The sequence below is a fragment of the Fusarium fujikuroi genome, chromosome FFUJ_chr05 (genome assembly GCF_900079805.1).
Source record: "Fusarium fujikuroi IMI 58289 draft genome, chromosome FFUJ_chr05".
NCBI lineage: Eukaryota > Fungi > Ascomycota > Sordariomycetes > Hypocreales > Nectriaceae > Fusarium > Fusarium fujikuroi.
Window position 1 is genome coordinate 1,795,539 of NC_036626.1, and position 20,361 is coordinate 1,815,899.

General features: G+C 48.5%; 3 protein-coding genes; 2 read left to right on the top strand and 1 right to left on the bottom strand.

Annotated features, from left to right (window-relative positions):
- Positions 1-5,751: 5,751 nt before the first annotated feature.
- On the bottom strand, positions 5,752-6,555 carry FFUJ_07338 (related to haloacid dehalogenase, type II; the record flags this gene model as incomplete). The annotated part of the gene is made up of 1 exon (XM_023577579.1): positions 5,752-6,555. One exon carries the CDS (start codon positions 6,553-6,555, stop codon positions 5,752-5,754), a length of 804 nt encoding a protein of 267 aa, XP_023430630.1.
- Positions 6,556-14,394: 7,839 nt separating this feature from the next.
- On the top strand, positions 14,395-18,589 carry FFUJ_07339 (related to nuclear migration protein ami1; the record flags this gene model as incomplete). XM_023577580.1 has 2 exons in its annotated part: positions 14,395-17,506; positions 17,556-18,589. The coding sequence occupies 2 exons, from the start codon at positions 14,395-14,397 to the stop codon at positions 18,587-18,589; spliced, it is 4,146 nt and encodes a 1,381-aa protein (XP_023430631.1).
- A 797-nt stretch (positions 18,590-19,386) lies between these two features.
- Positions 19,387-20,301, top strand: FFUJ_07340 (related to OTU domain-containing protein 6B; the record flags this gene model as incomplete). Its single annotated transcript, XM_023577581.1, has 1 exon — positions 19,387-20,301. The coding sequence occupies one exon, from the start codon at positions 19,387-19,389 to the stop codon at positions 20,299-20,301; it is 915 nt and encodes a 304-aa protein (XP_023430632.1).
- Between the last annotated feature and the right edge of the window lie 60 nt (positions 20,302-20,361).

Here is a 20,361-nt window from a genome sequence, read left to right on the forward strand (position 1 = left end):
AGATGTCGACGAACAAGCGCCAGTGGCAAAAAAAAAAAAAAAAAAAAAAAAAAAGGATAGCACTGGACCGGGCTGGTAGGGACTGGTAACAATAGCAGTCTGTTTGTGAATTTGTAGTGTCAATATCCGTCCAAGAAAGAGTTGGGAGTGGACAAGAGGTAGATGTTTGGTCTAGGTCTAGGTCTAGACGTAGACGTGGAGCTGCTCGGACTCTGAGTGCTAAGGAAGGTGAGTTACTGGACTGAAGGACAAATGGAGGAAGTTGGCTTGCTCTTGCACATTGGGCTTTGAATTGGGATTGGGAGAAGACAGCCCAGCCCAGCCCACCTCCAGTCAAGCTAAGGTGGAGAACCCTTTTTTCCCCCTCTTACCTTTTTCCTTCTCTCCCTCTCCCAACCTTACGCTTACCCAAATATTTGAGCATACTGTAGTGGTACTTTCATTCAGTGCTAGCAGGCCCTTGAAGGTGGGCGCCCTGGACTCCCAGGTTGCAATCCAGGCGGGGCGCCAGGTTTTACCAAATACCTGGGTGAAAGGTATCCATGCGATGGAGACGCGGCAGCGGTACTCTCTTCCTAGGACCCAGAGGAGAGGCTAGAGGTCCTTGGAGGGGTTCTCTAGGTTCCCTAAGGGGGGATCAGCAACCAAACAAGCCACTTCACCGTGCAGACGGGCTGGTACCTTGCGTGGAGGATTTACATTGACCAGAGGTACTCCCTTTTAGACTGTGCACGTTTACGGATAAACCTACCTAGCGTGGATGGGGAATGCAGAAGCACACCCCAAGCTATCTCATTACTCCAGTCTACTAATAACTCCGTAGTTCAATTGCTACATAACCCTTCACGGACAAGCAGAATAGGGGATTCGTCGCCGTGGATCAACTGACGAGAAAACCCCCTACAGACAGGCAGCTTAGCGAATACCACGAGCTACCCAAGTCCCACGGAATGGAGCTGCCCTGGCCATTCATGGGTAGGATGTCGGTTCGGTGGGTGCCCCGAGAAATGGGAGAGCGAGGGTGCTGTGCTAGGCTCCTGATAGGCGAGGGATGAAGCCGGAATGGTGAAGCGGTGGACGAGGGGCATGCCCTGGTCACAAAACTCTTTGTCGAGCGTCTCCATTTCCCTCACCTTGTGGTGTTTATACCCATCACCCAGAAGTATGCATTCTTTTGCGTGCCGTGTCCTTCGATAGTTGAAAAGCTACAGCATGAAAGCTCCTGGGACTCTGCAACTGCAACAATGCGGTTTCTTGATCATGCTCAAACTCAAGGATGTTCGGAACCCAAGCCCAGATGAGTACCTAGGTAAGGTATTGTCGATTTGTCCAATTAAGGCACCTATCAATCCGGGCCGTTTTAAGTTGTATGAAAGACTTGCCCTGTCCTCTGCCAGGTACATGATTGAGTGCCACCTTCGTCAGTGATGTGACTCCTGGTGTGGCTATTATTTGGAGTGAATAGTACAGACTAATAGGTGGTTGTTCATCGGCGGGCACCCGGGAGCCCGGGTCACGGCTCGGTTGTGTCGCGGCGGGCGGAGGACTCGACCGGATCTAGGCAGCTTTACCAGGTTTGGCCTTGGTCAGTTGCTCATACTGTAGGAATAGAGTGGATTGGAAGAGTCTTCCGTGCTGCTCTGTGATGTTGCTGGGCTGTGACAGGAACTTAGCTGAAAGAACCAACATGAACTTGGCCTGGCTAGGACAAGAAACACGCGTTGCCTGCCTGTCTGTTGCCTTTAGTGGTTTGAGTGGGGAATGAAAAGATTTGTTGTCACTGTCGTAATTCTACTCAAGTCTTTTGCAAGATCAGTGTGTCTGGCGTAGATGGTTTGGCAATGCCTCTTTCTTCTTCTTTATTTAGTTGGAACTTCCACCTGAGATTTATGATGAAGGATTTGATTGATCGTATATGCTGCGTTCAGTCGTATGCCGTTTGGTGATCAATCGAGAAGTACAGCTGGAAATGGTTTCCCGGGCTGCCTTCTCTTTCCACAATGGCTTGATATTATTTATTTCTTCCTTCCATTTCTCGTTTGCTCTGGTTTCTCAAATCAGCATCCTTGTTGTTGTGTAGTCGTCTGCATGCTGCATGCTGCATGCTGCTGCAGCCCAGCCCACACACAGGCCAAGCGGTCGCAGGACGGACAAGTGGTGTGGTTGTGTTCAGAGGGACAGGGTCCTTGTCTCCCCGGGAAGTCCAGTCCCATGGAGGCATAGTCACATTTTAAAGAGGACCAGCCTTGGAGAAAAGGTGGTGGCCTGTGCGGAAGCCGCTCCCAGCTCTCAGCACCCATCAAAGCTCACGTTTCTTGGATGCAGAACTGATAAAATTACTTAAGTACCTACCTACTACCTGTAGTACCTACGGATACCACCTAATTAATTAATACCTGCTGTTCCCGACAAGTAACCTTAGTAGATGCCTTCCATAGCACTTTACCAAGGGAATTTCTGTATACCGACAACGATGTATTTCCTTCGATTTCAAATATACAAGCTTTTGCCAGCCAAAATAGGCCTATTTTACCTGAACTGATCGCCCAGTCATGCCCTTAGATAAACAAGCATCGCCTAATGAGCACCAAGCTCCAAGCATTTCCAAAGCCGCGCTTGTCGAGCTCCCAGTGACAAGTGACCGGCATTGATCCAATCCTTTCCTTTCGGGTTCTTTCAAGGGACCCGGCGCTACTGTACGGAGTGCGAGGACGGGATTCCACGCTCCTACAAGGCACGGCACAGCACAGCACAGCACAGTAAGTAACGTCTCTGGCTGTTGTGCGTTACGTCCCGTCTGCTCTGGGGTATCTCCACCCCTGTCACTTGCTGATCTCACTCATCGGCGAGCTTTGATTCTCCACCAGAGTTTCGACGACGTTGGAGAGACAGAGGGAAGAGAGGAGGTTGGATTTGGAGCAATCGGGCTGGTTGGGCACCAGACCAATGGACCAGCTTCGGAAGAGGACAAGATGGAATTTAAGTTAAGTTATTGTGCTGAAAAAATTTAATGAAAGCGCTTTGGCGATTTCAGTTGCCAAATAGGCTTATCAATACATCAAATAAATTACAGGATCCTAAAATCTAGACCAGATTGGCCGACCGAGTCTTGGATGCGCCAAAAACCAACGCCAAGAACGTTACCGTCGTTTCTTTGCTTTTTATTACTTCCCGCTAACGGTGTCCGCGGCTTTAAGACACGGCAAAACCCATTACTTGCTTTTGTGGCTTTTGGCGATAGCATCAACATCATGTTTTCCACTGTTGGGATGGAAAACGAGCAAGCGCCCGACAAGCAACAAATCCCTTAGTTATAAATCAAGTAATCCCCAAAACTGACTGCATCCTCTTGGCATCAGCTAATCGGTCCACCACGTAATCTTCCAATCTTCCGAAACACGACTGCCTGCCCTTCTAGAGCAGCATGCCCATGTCAAATGCTACGTGCATGGGGATTGATATTCCACCCGTCTCGGTATTCCATAGAGACCCTGCTTTTTTGTTTTTGTTTTTGTTTTTTTGTTACCGGACTCGCATGCTTGACACGGACGAAGACAAGCTTCGGACTACAGCCGTGCATACAGACGATCACCAGCCACTCATTCAAATACGCGACTTGATGGCTAGTGAAATCTATTCGAGTCTGGACACCCGATGCTAACACGAGGATCGAGAAACGGCGGTGCCACTCTATTATGGTCTCTGGGAATTTAGGCGGCCGCGGGACCGGCGTTTATCTTACCTCGTCACGCCAGTCAGGGATCCTGTCCGTGTTCAGTCTTCACACAAGGGACAACTAAGTTAAGTCCACTGCTTGCATGGCAGCTGGGACATTCAGGGGCTGATGAGTCTCAGCGACCTCTAAAGACATGATGCTTGTTCCGTTGACTCGGAACGAGTCCGTCGGCCCTTGGACGTGATATCTGCATTCGCCCTACAGTATCAACCTCACTGCATTGTCCTGAACGGGAATGCGAGAGCATACCACAGTGACACGGTGCTCCATATCACGCGAAGGTTCGTCAGAGTTGCACAGACAATGAGGGCAGCACTTGGGTCAAAAGTTTTGCTACTATTGAACTTCTCTCGACGATTGAACAATAGTACGACTGGATTGGCCAGATAGGAACTATGCAGGTATGCCAAACACTCCCGAGACAAATCTACCCCACACCCTAAAGGTGCCAGCCGAAAGCTAGGTACCTATTGTAAATAAATGTCTTGATACCCAGGTACCATAGTATGTAGCTCACCAATTCCAGTTCAAAGGCCCTCATTACAAAGTCAGGAGAGTCAGGCCGGTCAGAAAAGAAAAGAACACTGAAACTTACTTCCAGATACGTCAGATCTCACGTTTCGAACAGGACTCTACGGCTACTTCTTAGCTCATGGCTCTCGGCCCTTGAAGCCATCCCGGATCTTGCACACCCCAATCGTGTAGGACCGAGACACCCCATTGTCACATTTTCCCGATCACACATTTGGGTGATTTCCCAGTCTTTGCTTTGATCCGAAAACGCCATGGAAAAATTAACAAGGCTAGTCAAACGGTCTTAACTTGAGAGGGAAACTCGTATGTTGTCGGGCCGTTGTCATCTATGGGGTAAATCAACGTTTCCCCAGACTTTCTATGGATGCGCCTTGTCGTCAGCCGAAAACTGCATATTATTGGCATCTGAACGACAGCCTCGGTGTATATCAGACCCAAGACCAGATATCTTTTGCCCTGTCATGTTGCCATGTGCTTTGCCGCCGGATGCCCCTCTTCTTGTTACTCTCTGGCACATCGCAAATGAGACCGACTAACTTGCGGGTATTCGATCCGTGAAGCCCAACCAGCCACAGGACGGTGTGATCTGGGTTACAGGTTCATTCAATGTGCAGAGAGAACAATATCATACCCGTCTGCGCGGGTGGGCGGGATTTAGAATGCGAACAAAGGTGGTAGGAAATTAGCAGGGCTGAGTCGCCCAGAGACAAACTCTACCTATGGTTGAATACATACAGCCTTGGACTAGGTACCTAGACTATATACTCGTACTGTAAGAGCCGCAAAACAAGGTTTCGATAGGGCGAGTTTAGTTCAATGGCAGGCTCACTTGTACACTTTGGGCCTCTCTGCCACCTCGCTTCGACCGAAGGTGCCGTAAAAACTGCTCATTCAAATACCCAAAAGTTCAGCTCCAACACTTTCTGGATATAAATGCCGACTGGGCCTTAGTTCTCGTTTACTCGGGTTCCGTTAGACCTGACAGTGAACGCGGCGGAGAAAACGGAGACGGAATCGGCCACCTAGGTAGTTAGAGCCGAAAACATCAGCTCCATGATCGTGGGGTTGTTCAAGTTCGAGCCTTTATCCACTTGCGCTCATGCCGTAGCATATTTTGGCGACCAGCGTTTGTGTGATGTAATAGGATCGTATGATTGTAAGTAGAGAACTAATGATCAACCTTATTCATGTAAGCTGATTAAATATATCTCATGGTATTACTGGAAAGAGAAGCCTTGTGGATGAAGTCCGAACTGGGAATCAACACATGTGAGGTCATATGACTCCAAATAGCTTAGAGGAAAGCTTCTATGCTACTAATGATAGAAACAACAATGTTATGTAACAATCCAAGTGGCTCTGGGTTGAGAATAAGGCTCCGCCGATTGAGTCTCGACCATAGGCATGTCCGAATTCATGCCTACTCAGCACTTAAATGACCAATAACAGCAACAACAGGTGCTTGAAACTTTGCGACTATCTCATGCCAACTCCTTAAGTCTCTGAGCCAAAGCTAGAAATCCTTGATCGTCTTCCGTAATCCAGATATCGACCCATTCTTTGGCGTTCTGGTACCTTTCATCTTCCTTATCCCAGGCTTCCTCTTGGGGGCGTTCGACATAGATGGTTCTCAGGCCACAGGCTCTCGCGGCCTCGAGATCGTTGAGGTGTGCTGCAACCATAGAAACTTCATGAGGCTCCAGTCCCAACTCACGTGCCGCACCAGTGTATACGGCCGGGTTTGGTTTATAAGCCCCGAACTTCTCTCCTGAGAGGAGAACCTGAAAGCCTAGGTTTCCAAAATCGTTCAGGTCTCTGAGTAGCGAGACGTTGCCGTTGGACAAGGTGCTAGTTTTGTATGTTTTCCCAAGCTCATGAATACCGTCTGAGGAGTCATCCCAAGGTGTCAAGCGATGCCAGACGAGACTCAGGGATTCAATCTCAGCTGCGCTGTATAAATCAGCTAGATCCCATGCCTTGAGAAGCTCGACTAGACTGTCGTGGTGATGCTGATCAATGGTCTTCCAAGCGTGCTTTTCCGGGTCAAAGCCTCTTGTGAACTTTCCGTATGAGTTCCTCCACTCCTGTGCGAAGCGGCCCCAGTCCTCTTCGGTGAGCTTCTGAACACGAGCTCTGATATCTTGTTTTAGGTCGGAGGAAGTCTTGCGATAAGCTCGAAGCGTGAGTTCATCGGTTACGGATGAGCGCCAGTTGACGACGGTCCCGAAGACGTCGAAAGTGAGGGCTTTGACTTTGCTAAGCGGCGAGATTGCTCCTGGTGACATTGTGAACTTTCGTTGTGGGTTGTGATTTCTGAGTATATTCTGAAGTAATTTTGATCTTATGTTTGTGTGATTGTAGTAGTGTTGTGTTTACCATTTCTCTTTCATCGGTTACCTAACGTTAGTACCTACCGCAGCCATCTACAGTCGCCCGTTATGTCACATGATGCCTACGCCCTTCGTTCAACAGGCACAAGTATAATGGTGAGGTGTGCCAAGGCAGTTTAAGTCGGAAAAATGGACATCAAGTAATCGGCCCTGACTCACACTGCGAAAGTGAGGCCGTAAGGTATGATCATTGAGTATATCGTTTGTGATCGCACAACAGAAATTCGCAATTGTCTAGGGTATGCCAAGTCGGCCTTGAATTTAAACACCTCATTGTCGCTCTTCAGTCGTCCTTCGGGCTATGGTTTAACCCTTCTCCAAACTCTGGTACTTGATCTAAAGTAGTGCGTTATTGTTTGTATCTCTGAGTGATCATTCTTACTGATTAAAGTCATGCTCCAGTGGCGTGGAGTGATTTCACGAAGTCTGTGTCACACCAGTTTAGCTAATGAGACAACATACCAAACACAGCTTTACGAGAGACAGAGAATTCTATTATAAGAGTAGAAAATATCATAGAGCAGTGAAAAAGGAAGCAAAAGACCCCGAGTACCATGATTCTCGCTGGCTCGTGGAGAATTGTATGCAAAGCATTGCACAATGTATGCAGTAGATGTTCCATTTAATACCCGTAGGTAATAGGAACAGTAGAAACCAGCCATAAAGAAAACTCACTGAGTAGAATATATTATGTTGAGCATGGTTAATGACCACCGCAGACTTGATTTACAGCAATCCCAATGTTTATCCCACAGTTCCGAACTGACTTCAATATGGGCTGACACACATGTGTCCCCTATGACAACTATTGTAAACAATCGGCTTCTCTATTACACTATAAACCACCATTGCCAAGGATCCTTATGTACCAACTATCCATACCGGATTACCTAGCTTGCTATAAGCAAATATCGGATAAAGAATATGGTTAAGATAATGGCGTCCAGCCTGGCTTCTGCAATGCGATACAAAACATGATACAGCGGCACTGCGTTGTTTGACGACGCCGCGTGATGTAAGTCAAGTTCCACCACATTGTCGCTCCATGTAGCTGTATTGGACTCGCATCAGCAACTGATATCTCAAGCATGGTAACCATATTGTCAAAGTTTCATCAACGTACCCGGTGAAAGGATTGACACATTTACTCCACGTGAGGTGTACAAGATCGCAAAGAAATCACTTACAACATCATAGAATCGGCAGACCGTGCATATGAGTATATATCCGAGTATTTGTATAAACACACTAAGTAGCTTAGGCTTAGCTTGCGAGTGCAACAAAATCTTGATCATTGTGTATATTCTCGTCGTGGAAGAACCCCACGAGGATCTCAAAGGCATTCACACAGCAGGTAGAACGAGTCTCACATGAACCGTTACCAGTTGATGAGCTGTTTATAGCAGTGTTTGTTATAGCTATGATCTTCAGCCTATGCCTCGTCGACTTGCAAGCCTGGAAAGAAAAGACAGAAGGTTACCTGGGTTAGACTGCATCTATAAACGCAACAGTGGTTGTTCGAAGTATTACCATGAAGCACCAAAAAACGTATACAGTAAGCCCATATGAGTGTCCTGCAAACGTGAATAGGTATATTTTGATATAGCTCCTAGTTCACAGAGTGGGTAACAACTAACTCCTTGTTCTGCCTATCCTCAATTATTCAAGGCTCAGAGGAAAGAGGGGATTAAATATAATTACAACGTCGTTAGTTTGCTTATGAACTTGTAATATTGAGGATATCTCGTGGATGTGCGTCTACTCATTGCTCCATGTCCTGACCAGATAGTCGTAAGTAGTTGTTAGACAGTGAGTTTTATAAGATTTGGCGATAGTTCTCAGGAATCCTGAGCCTTCACAAGATAACATCTCCAAGAGTTGAGTCTAGGACATGAGGCAGTTTTTCTCTAGGAACAAGGGCGTAAGGCTCTCAGACAGCAAAGCATAGACAGCGTGTTGCATATATATATGGTTAGAGAGTTTGATAACCATACGACAATGATGCAGGCTTTACGAGAATGTCTGTGAGTTGTTTCCTATAAATTCCTATGGATGGGTCATAGACTCGTAAGTAGTTAACAGTGATATCCAATCACATTAGTCTACGCATGCTAAACCGGATACATGATCCATGTTGAGCATGTACAAAGCAGGAGACACTAAGTATCAGATTAATTGAACCGCCCTGCTTCTTTCTCCGACGTTCAACACTTGAAAGCATCCGTGCCCCGAGGTCCGTGGATCATGCCTATTTGTTTTTTCTCCTAGTCGTATCAGATCACGCCATAAGACAGAAAGTCAAATAATAACCAAATTTTCACATTGTGTTGTCTTCGCCAAGTTGCCTAGATCTATCTCGCCGAGATATCGATGTGGCTTACTAGATGAAAATGAGTTTTCATGAACGAACTTCCTTGGAAGAAACCACATCTTGCATACGTAGTACATGTTACCGGCTGACAAACAAGTAATACAGCATCACGGAACATATCCTTGAAGTACCCCTTCCGTCTTTGGCTGCGATGGGACTTCAGAACCAGAGTACAATGTATATACATCTTTATTTATATTTCGGGGTTGGGTTGGCGACCAGCTCGCCATGCAGCTAATAAATACGGCAGTGGCATTGCTATTCTTGATTCGAAATCGGCTTGACGGGCTAGGCCTGGCCAGAGCAGTAACTTAGAGCTTTGTGTTGAGCTGATAATATGTTATGGCTAGCGAACCAGTATCATCATCTTCATGGGACTAGGGACCTTTGCGAAGCCGGTGGGATTTGGCCTGGCAAGGTGATAAAACACGGCTCGAAAGAGATCGCCAACCTCACTTTGCTTTTTCTGCGGCGAGGCTTGGTTTTGACATACGAGCAAAACCATGTGAAACTGAGGACCATTGTGACCTACCAACATATTCTGGAGGTGGTAATCATTCTTCCTAAGCATTCTCTGATCTGATTGAGCATGTAGACTACACAGCAATTCTACCCTCGTCGTGTATGACAGGAATTCTTCTTCCTGAAGGTTTCGTAAGAGCCAGCTCCTGTCAATTTGCGTCAAGTCAATGTTAAAGCTGAACGCTGAAATGAAGCCTAACAGCCTTGAACATACTCCTCCCGAGAAGCGAATTTTGCCTACCTAGCCTGCATGGGCTCACCGGTAAGAAGCCGAATACATGCTCCGTATAACAATGTGCGTACCGTACATGGAACCGGAGTCTGCGGAGCATGGGTGTACTGTATATTGGCCCATGGTTCTAGCTGAACTCTCCATCACCCAGCAATGAAGCCACATGTTTCATGTGGTAACGCAGCGCCGTCTTAGCGTGTGAAACGGGGGATTTGCAGGAACGAACCATCCTATCGGCGCCATGAACCCTTACCTAGGCTTTATTAACTCGGTTAAAGCCCAAGACGTAATACGGCAAGTAAGTAAGCAGGTCTCAGGGGGCAAGAAAATAACGGACCTTATCATAGGGTGTCAAATTAAACTTAGCAAAGAGTCCCCTAAGTTTAGGCTAGATTTACCTAAGTATTTTCATCGTTTAGGGTTATGGTCCTGAGTTTTCTTTCCTTCCGTAGGCAGGCTAGGAAGAAGGATTTTGTCCTGAATACTGTTTCTTCCTCTGAGGACGCCACATTATCGATGGCAACTTGAACATAAGAAGCGCTGCATAACTAACTACCTAGCAAGAGAAAGAAAAGCCAAGATAAGACCGATGACGGAGCGTACTTGACGCGTCTCATAGACTCTGAGCTGCTTTGTTCATCAAGGTCGAAACGGGCCGCGCCTCAACCACCTATTGAACTACCTTGGTAGCGGATGGGGCAAAGTTTAATGAGGTAGTTTGTACATACATAGAAGGAACACGCTGACCCAGCGTCGGGGTTCGACAAGTCCAATTTTCATGGAGGTATTACTTCTATGCATGTCCGTAGGCCGTTGATAACGCCATGAGGTAGTGCGTTTTATATGGCGTTCCAGTCAGCATTGAAAGAGGACGAGATCATCATGGAAATGGCCTGTGCTTGTGCTTGCGTTTCCGTCTCTGGTCTTGAATCGATGGGCGGCCTGTATTTGCAAGACAGATGGTGGCCAAGAGAGAGTCGGGAAGAACGGAGCAGCGGCTCAGTACTTCATCAGCACAAGGCTGATCTTTGCTCTCATGGGACTGGCACGTTTCTCGTCATGGGGACTCTATCTGGTGAGGAAAAAAGGCGTTGATGCCTGACTGATTGAATGTAGCCTGTAGAACGACACGACATTGAGGAATATGTACAATAACGCACAGTAATGCCATTGACCTAGATCAAAGCAAACAGTCGCGCTGAGAGAATGGCTTTTGTTTCCGATTGTTGACCGTGAAAGGGTCAAGATAGTGGTAATAAAAAAGCTTGCTTTTCAGAAAGCAAATAAATAAACACCTTAATCAAAAGTGAGTCCATTCAAAGTGGAGCAGAAGCCGGGGTCCTGAGCAGTGGTCATCTGGGGTGCAGTTCGGTAGTACATACATACATACCTACCTACCTTAGTAGTAGGTAAGTCTCCGTAGATTGTTTTACACGCTGTGCATGCACCAGGTTGATCAGACGCTTGCCAGGTGGTAATAGTAGGCAAATGCAATGGTTTGCAAGATGCGGTAACTCATCAATGAGAGAAAGAGCAAGGCTAGCTCGGCGATCAAAGTTGTTCAGGTTTCGTCTTGATTGAGGACGACAGCCCCCACTTTCACGAGCAGCCTTTGGGTGTTGAGCAGGGGCATGATTTTCGTCTTGACATGTCGGTAATTCTGTCCAGAGATACATGAACCCTTGTATACTCGCCCCGACCAGTATAACTCGAACTGTCGAACTGTCAAACATGTTTGCATTTGCATATTCAGCTATCCGTAGTTTGAAAGAGGCGGCCGTAGATTAGCCACTTCGACAAGTGACGCCTGTCCAGATACACAGCATCATTACCGAGCCCGTGGCCTTGTTTGCCAGTTTAAACCTAGAAGGAGTGGTTCGTGCATTGTTCGTCCCGTAGGCTAGGAATCTTCGAGTACCAGGTGTTGGACCAGGCGTTGGCTTCGATTAGAGCTATCTTGTTAGCCTCGGAGTAAATTGCGTTTACAGCATTGTCTCTGTGCAAGCATAAATCAGAATGATAAATCATTGCTTGCTCGCGCTGTTAGTTTGTATCGCGATATCGCTTACGCCATAGCTCAGAAGGCGTTGCAAAGGAGGGGAGTAGGAAATTTCCATCCTGTTGAAGATCAACAGTTCCAGTGTGGACATCTTAGACTCGAGAAGGTCTGGGTGTGATAGCCAAGGATCGGATACGATACAGCCCCGATCATACAGTAACTACTCACATAGTACAGAGTACCTACATACGTATGTAAGTATGTACTCCGTACGATCACCAGCATTCATCATCGATGAGAAGAGAGAAGAGATTGGACATCCAGTAGGGCCAACACAAAAAGCGTGGAACTCCTATCCGATCATTGGATGTCCCTGGAAATATGCAGGGCCGATATTGCGGCGCCACAAGGGGGCCCCCCAGGTCGTGCATTAGCTTTCCCGGGGAGGACTCTTTAGCTCATTATAAAGGGGGACCCGACGTTGGTCATGTCTTGATCAAGTAGCGGGGTTCTGCGAAATGTGTTAATGAGAAGTTATTATTAGGCGAGAGAAGATGAAATTTCCTATCCTCTTCGCGATTTGCTGTTTGAGGCTTGAGCTGATTTGTCGTGTAAAACTTGCATCTACCTTAGGTAAGTGCTTAGAGGTATCTGAATACCTAGGTATACAAGGCAGATACCTAACCTCAGTGTTCAAATAAGAGCCGAGGCTCAGCACTTGGAAGAGAAAGTGAATTTTGATATTAGTACATAGGTACCTTGGTCGTATCAAATTTCCATAATGGAACTGAAATGATATGATGGAAGGCCTCAGTCATCAAATCCCTCAACGGCTGGTCCCCTCCTTCAGGAAATAAACGTTGTTTCGACGTTAGCCCTCAGCTGCATCTCCTCAACTTGAAGCACACTCTTCAACAAATCAATTGTCTTCACCTTCTCGTTGTGCTTCCCGGGTCCCATTCCGCCAGCCAGGCCAGGATGTAAATGTGCCAGTGGAATTGCAGTCAACTGCAGGCTGCAAACCCTGCCCTGCCTAATCACTTTCACAGTTGTCGACCAACGTCGCTACGACGTGCCTGACCAGGATGAAGTCTCTTGGGACAACTAAGCTCCATTAGGCCAGGCGACCTGGTAGGGACGGGTCGAATCGAGAGAGGCGTGGAAGGGTGTCCACCAGTCCACAGCACGGAATGGTCTAAAGTCAGTTATGAACAAGACCAGGCTATACCATTTATGTTTGTTTAAGCTGACGAGGAAAACCACTTGGTACCAGGCCTGTTGGTCAACATTGCTTTGGATGTTACGAAGGAATTTCATCTTATGAGATGTTGTTGGAGGTCGACATCCAAGATTCGAGCGCTCACATGTTTGTTGTTGGCCTCTGAAGTAAACACCTCCTTTTCGGCCTCACACGTCTTCCGAATGTATCCCTCCCTCATGAAGCATTCATGTTGACACTGTCACCCTCCATCTTCCTCGTCAACCGATTGACTCGGATTGAGTAAGCCTCGTTGACCCTTAATCAAAGACAACCAAGTCCGATTTCTCGGGCTCTGTCTGGAAACTCCACCTCCCGTCGACCACCAAGTGGACCATACCCTTTTTTGCACAAACCTTGCAAGGCCCCCCATGGTTTCGCACCAGCCCGATGCTGGCCTGTCTTGGTGAAAGACCATGTTCCTTGTTTCCTCACTCGCCGCTGTCACCTGCAAGGCTTTGCTCTCTTGTCGTAAGCCATTGGCCTGGTTCAAGTGAACGCCTCAGAAGTGGACACCCAACAAGGATATGGTCTTCTGCGCCCGCGTGGGCTTTAATCACACATTTGGTCCTGGGGATAACCCGCGTCACTACCACCTCCTACCTTTGGGCTCTCGAGATTCTTGATCATCCATTGAGCATTTCTTATCTTTCCTTCCCTCGCCGTCATCCTCGCGTCCTTGGCTTTTGGTTTATTTTAGTCTCTACTTGTAACTGCTCCGGTTCTTCTAACTGCTGGTGCTGGTACTAGCTTATGATATTCTCACTTTCATTCTTTGCACCAACTCAACCTACGTACGCTACTCACATTTTTGCGGCCCATCCTCAGTCACTGATTGTGTACTCGATGCCATGGCATTGCGTTCGTCTCTATGCTTCTGAGTGGGCAACGCGGCTGATTCAAAACGCCAGTTGCTTGCTTATGCTGTAAGTCAAGACATGTTTTGAGATTGTGGTACTCGGTGCCAGTTTCAAATTCTTCCCGTTGTCGCATGTAATCCTTATCTGATTTTCGGAAATCTATATGTTCATTCGAGTCTATCGAGTATGGGAAGAATGACCGTGGCTAATATGTGCATTCGCAGTGATGGTGAAATTCACTTTACGTGGAAGACAGCATCGAGATTATTTCTGTCAATCTTTGAGCGCATTTCCTTCCTGTCACAGACGCTCATTATTCCATTCCGAGAGAAAACATTTCCAACTGTGCACCGGTTTGCACGCGTGCATCCACAAGCCACCTTCTACAACGGTCTTTGAAAGGGGACTTGAAAGCACCAATCTACCTTGTTGTGTGAATTCACAGGAGTTTCTGAACGTCGCCAGCTGCAAGGCAACTACCTTTACTTCATTATGGGTATCTGGGAAACAGATGACGAGTATCTCAGTGGCCCGGCTGCTACTTCGCTGCCAACACCTTTAGATACTCCCTATCGAACTCCATCGAGAGCATCAAAGAGGTCCCGGCGCTCGGTCACACCACCTGGAAAGGATTCTTCTACAGCTCAATTACCCAACGAGACAGGTTCTAAGAGATCCTCACGAAATATACCGACCGACGAAACCATTAGTATTCTCGATCCTCGGCGTTTCACACCAACACTCCACGCCAACCTCGTCTCCGAGATCTTGTCTCTCCGCCGAGACCAGGAGGAGAAGACAAGGCAGATTGAAACCCTCGAAGCATCTCTTCTTGCGGCAAAGGAGGAAAAAGAGTCAGTGAAGCAAAATCTCACTGAAACGAATAAGGAGAGCAGATCGCTCAAACGACAACTTTCCCTTCTGGAGGGTGGATCGTCATCTGCATTAGGAGAACTTGCTCGGGAGAGAGACGAGGCTGTCGACTCTGTCGCTGATGCGAGGAAGCGACTCGAAACTGCCCAGAAGAAGATCCGGGTCCAGGAAGAGGACTCACAGCGTGTTCACGAACTATGGGCACAAGAAAAGGATAGCTGGGAAGATGAGAGGCGGAAGTTTGAGAGACGTATTCATGTTGCAGAAAGCCGCTTGAAGACTGTACTTGATGAAGTCGCCGCATATCAACAAGCCCAAATCAACACTACCCACGGTGGAGCTAATCATGGAACTGGCAACGGGCATGATAGTGAAGTTGAGGAAAGCGGCCGGGAGAACGATGCTGCTAGTGTGAGGACCATGAGTATGACCAACAGCATTCGCTTTTCCATGACAAGCGGCACTGGCATAATGAGGCTAAATGGTAACTCTCTCGCTGATGAGCTCAATTTTGATGACGAGGATGAACAAAGCGACTTTGACGGCCGGGAAAGCGCCATGTCAAACTACGCAACATCGTTCCACACGCGCAATCTCAGCCGCGACAGTCCAGTGAAACGGTTCCATGCTCGAAATCAGAGTCTGGAGAGTATCAAGAGAACCGGAAGTGTCACTCGGGGCAGACTTTTCATGAATCAGTCAGTGCCTGAAGCCCTGGAAGATGAAGAAGACGAGGGGAAACCCGTCTCTGCACCAGTTTCTGTACCAAAGCTTTCGTACACTGACACGGGAATCCAATACTCGCCGCCGCCTTCACCCAAGCTTCCTCCTGCGAAGCCTGCAACACCCGAGCCCCGTGCTCCTGTCAAATTACCCGAGGCCGAGTGTTCGCCACGTGGTGATGGCGAGATTGAAGCAAACCAACGTCGGAAGCGTGTCCACCCCCCTCTCAACATCGAGCCGGCAGTAACTCGACGACTCATGGTCTCAAGCTCTGTTCAGACAACGGAAGAGCCATTGCTGCCTCCGACCCCCAAGACACCCAAATCACCTACTCGGCCACCGCCGCCGCCGCCAGTACAGCCTCCTGTGATCGAAAAACCCTTGATGGTCACATCCTCTACCCAGACCGAAGGCCCGCCCACGCGCCCACCACCCGCTGTCCCACCTGCTCTACCGTCGCTCCCCCCTCTTGCAATTCCTAGTATTAGCGTCCACCCTCCTACCAGTCAGCCTACCACACCTAAGGAGCCGAGATTGCCAGTGCTTTTCAAAGATTTCAGTTGTCAAGTTGCCTTGCCCTCTTCATCCTCTACAACCGAGGCAGCGGTACAGACGGAAGGCATACAGACTGACAAGCGAATGGCACTTCTTCCACCCCATCTCCAGCCCTCTGCCATTTCCTCCCGGCCTACCTCACCAAATCCAACATCTGGGGTGGAAACAACGAAAAGCTTCACACCTGTCCCCGGCAATGTCCCACCACGGAACCCGCGTCGACTCAATAGGCAAAGTTTTAGCGATCAGCCTTCCTCGCCAATTTCTCTCCCCGAGGATGACACCCTTCATGATGCTTATCCGGGCAACAACGATGATGGCCCTCTCTCCAACCAGAAGGCCCCAGTGCGTCGGCCGCATCGTTTTAGTAGCCTCTTCGCTGGCTTTGATGGAGGTAGCTCTGACGAAGCAGACGATTTTGGTGATGTAGACTTGAGTGATTTGGAGTACCGAACTGCATTGTCTGCACCGCGTCCCAAGTCTATCTCAAGTCGTCCTGGTAAACGCAGCTCAACTGGCACGACTGAAACCTACGGCACGATCCCCACATCCCCTGAACAGATTACTATGCGACAGGGTCCCCGTGTTACCACAGAAATCCATCATGCTTTTACCACCAAGCCTGGAAGGGGCTTTGAGAAGGGCCCTGCTGCCATGCCATCCAACCGGGCTAGCGTGATGCGAAAAGCTGCGATGATCCAGAATGGAATTGCCAGTCATCAGGGCCAAGGGCGGGCGAGGAGTCCAAGTTTACCTGATAATAAAAACCCTCCTCCATTCCCGATCCCCACAAGAGCCAGCTCTAGAAACGTGCCTCCGAGTGCAAGTGCTCCGAGCGATGGCCAGAGAAGCCCAACTCGAGGAGACTTCTTCCAGCGTCGTGGATCAGGTCGCGTCTACCGGGCAGGTAGCGTACGAAAGGTCAGGTCTGCCGCTGCATTGCCGCGTAACCACAGACATCGTAAGCAAGGTAGTCGATCTTCACCTCCGCTGTCTCCTTCTACCGAGGCACCTGAGAGCCCAGGCCTGCCTCCGTTGCCTAAGAACGACATTACGACTCCTCGCACTCGGGCTCGTCATAGTGGCCAATATAGGCATCAGCATAAGCTTTCTACCAACACTGATAACACATTCAATACGTACAACTCTTTCAACACATACAATACTGGCAATACGCTCAATACTTCCAGCACGGATCCGCCCTCCAACCCGAGCAACCCTCAGAATACGAGTGTAGTCGATGCCATCGCACAGACCATGGTTGGCGAGTGGATGTTCAAATATGTCCGCAGAAGAAAGTCTTTCGGCGTTGCGGAGAGTAACAGAAAGGATGATACCGGCAACGATCGCCACAAGCGATGGGTTTGGCTTGCACCTTACGAGAGGGCTATCCTCTGGAGTAGCAAGCAGCCATCCTCTGGTAGCGCCTTGATGGGTAAGGCTGGCCGAAAACGTAAGTTGCTCACATCAATTCTGTGATTGATATTGACTAACAAACACAGTCACTATACAATCTGTTCTGGATGTTAAGGACGATAATGCTCCACCAAAGGGAGTCGCAACAGTGTTCAACCGATCAATTCTTATTTTGACACCACAGAGAGCCCTCAAGTTCACGGCAGATTCTGCTGACCGGCACTATATCTGGTTGACAGCCTTGTCGTTCCTTGCACATTCATCGCAGGCAGTCCCTGAAAATATCTCTGCACCACCTCCAATACAGCAAACGCCACTGCCTGACTTTGAGGCTCCTCGCCCTAAACTGAAACGGGGTGGAATCAGAGACTCTATCCGTCTTGCCAAAGGCCGGACGGTTGGTCCTCGTGCTGGACCACCTAGTGTTCCAAGTATCCCAAGTATCCCCAGCGCACCCTCCTCACAACTCGGAGACGTCACTACTTTTCCTGTCACGGAATCTGTAGGAGGATTCTCAAGTGCACACTCTCGAGAAGACTCGAGAGATGCTGCGGAGCCCCCATTTATACCACGTTTCCATGATAGGAACCAGGGAAACCAAGTAAGCGTTCACGGGCGTAAGAGAAGCAATACAGGCGGCCATGTACCGCCGCCGCTCTCTTTCCGGGGATTTTCTGGACCCATTGGGGGTGTTGGTCACCACCAGTCCACCAATAGTACTGCTGGTAATAGCACTGGAACTGCAGGTTCTTCGGATATTTATCAGTCCCAGGCTTCGAGCAACGGAACTTGGGCAATGAGCCAAGCAGGCTCGCAGCGAACTTCTGAAGCTTCTTCACGACCAAGCAACTTCTTCGATGCTATTGGTACTGTGCGAATGGAGGCCTTCATCAGTCCACTGGCATTTTCTCAGTTCAACGACTATCCGGATGAACAGGATGAATTCCGTCACTCGCTTCGCAGACGGAGTAAAGAACAACGAAGGCGACAAAGTCGAAGCAGACATCGAGATAGTTATAATTCTCGCAGCACCCGTGCAACACACGATGACTATTACCATGGAAGCAGAACTGCCGGAGAGGAGGACTATTTCCGTGATGATCCCTTCAAGGGATTCTAGCATCCATTTGATTCAGCACAGTAGCCACGACGGCAATTATTACTTTCATTATCTCTCGCTTTCTTGGTCATGTTCATTGGTTATGGCAGAGCTTTACGCAGCATTATACCCTTTTCTGTATAAATATTTGGGATCGGTTAAGGACTGGGCCCCCGCGGGCTAGTTGACAATCATTTATGTGTGGAGTTTTGGTACTATCTTTTTGATAAATACTTTGTGTACACTGAAAACCTGGGAAGATTTAGGGGCTGTGGGATCCGGAGGTTGATGTAAGTGAACTAGATGGTATGTCTCAGCAGATATAGCTTGTTGGTTAAAAAAGGACATGCACATCATCAGTCCAATCCGGTTCAAAGAAGCCAGGTTGGTCTTGAAAAGTAGATAGATAAAGGTAAAACTGGCATCGCCCATCTTGACATTGAAGCCACCAACTGATGTGAAGCTTTCGTTTCGGATCTTCTGCTGCCAAGTTGATGGATTTAAACAGGATTGCAGTCTTCGTCATAATAATTGTCTTGCAGTTGGAGACAGGGTTGATAGACAAAACCATGGATAACTGAAGCATTGCCCCACCAGCGAAATTTCCCACTTACTTACCCCGCGACTCATTGGTGTATGTAGTTCTTCAAGCTTCATTATTTTCTCTTTGCTTACCTATTACGTGGACACATAGAAGTCAAACAAGGACAGACTCGCCTTTTCTCCCCGTTGACTGCAGGTCATATCAAGAGTTGATACCTACATACTACCTGAAACTTGCTTCTGACTCAACCCCGAGCCAGGCTGAAGCCACAATCATGGCCAGTCCAGTGGTAATGGAAACTCTCGAGGAGATCCAGACACGGCATCGTCGTGAGCTCAAGGACCTGCAGGGCCGCATAACGGGAAAGAAGAAGAATGCCACAAAGAAGACGCGCAAAGGCGTAAACGACGAATGTGCAGAGATGGAGCGCCAGCTGCGTGAAAAGCAAGCCACCGAGATCGCCGCTTTGAACAACAGCGATGACAACAGCGACGAGGGCGAAAGTACCCACACTGAAGCTCAAAACCAGCTCCAGGAAGACATTCTAGTGAAAGAGACCGAGAAGCTCTCCGTCTCAGAACCGGAACAGCAGCAGCAGCAGCAGCCGCCGCCGGGAAAGAAGCGCAATCGTCAGAAAGAGCGGCTTGCTCGACGTGCTGCTGAGCTCGAGGCTGAGGCGCAGCGTGCAGAAAAGGAAGCATCCAGTATGACCAATCACCGAGCCAAGGAGAGCGAATATATGAAGTCGACGTTTGAGAAGCATGGGCTCGTGGAGAAAGATATCGCGCCCGATGGACATTGTCTATTTTCAGCGGTGGCGGACCAACTCGGCCAGAATGATATTCCTCTTGGAGACAGTGGCACCAAAGACCCAGCATACAAGACGGTGCGACGAGTGGCTTCAGAGTATATGTTGGAGCATGGAGACGACTTTGCGCCGTTCCTCGAGGAAGACCTCCAAGACTACGCTCGCAAGATGCGAGATACTGCTGAATGGGGCGGCCAGCTTGAGCTCATGGCACTGGCACGACAGTATAAAGCGGAGATTCGAGTGGTACAAGATGGGCGCCTTGAGCGTATTGGGGAGGAAGAGGGAGCCGAGTCAGGCAAAACATTATGGCTGGCATACTACAGGCACGGCTACGGCTTGGGAGAGCACTACAACTCTCTCCGAAAGGCACCATCATGAGAAGGATAAAGAGATCACTTTTGTTCTTGTGCGTACATCGGCGAAAGATCATATGGTGGT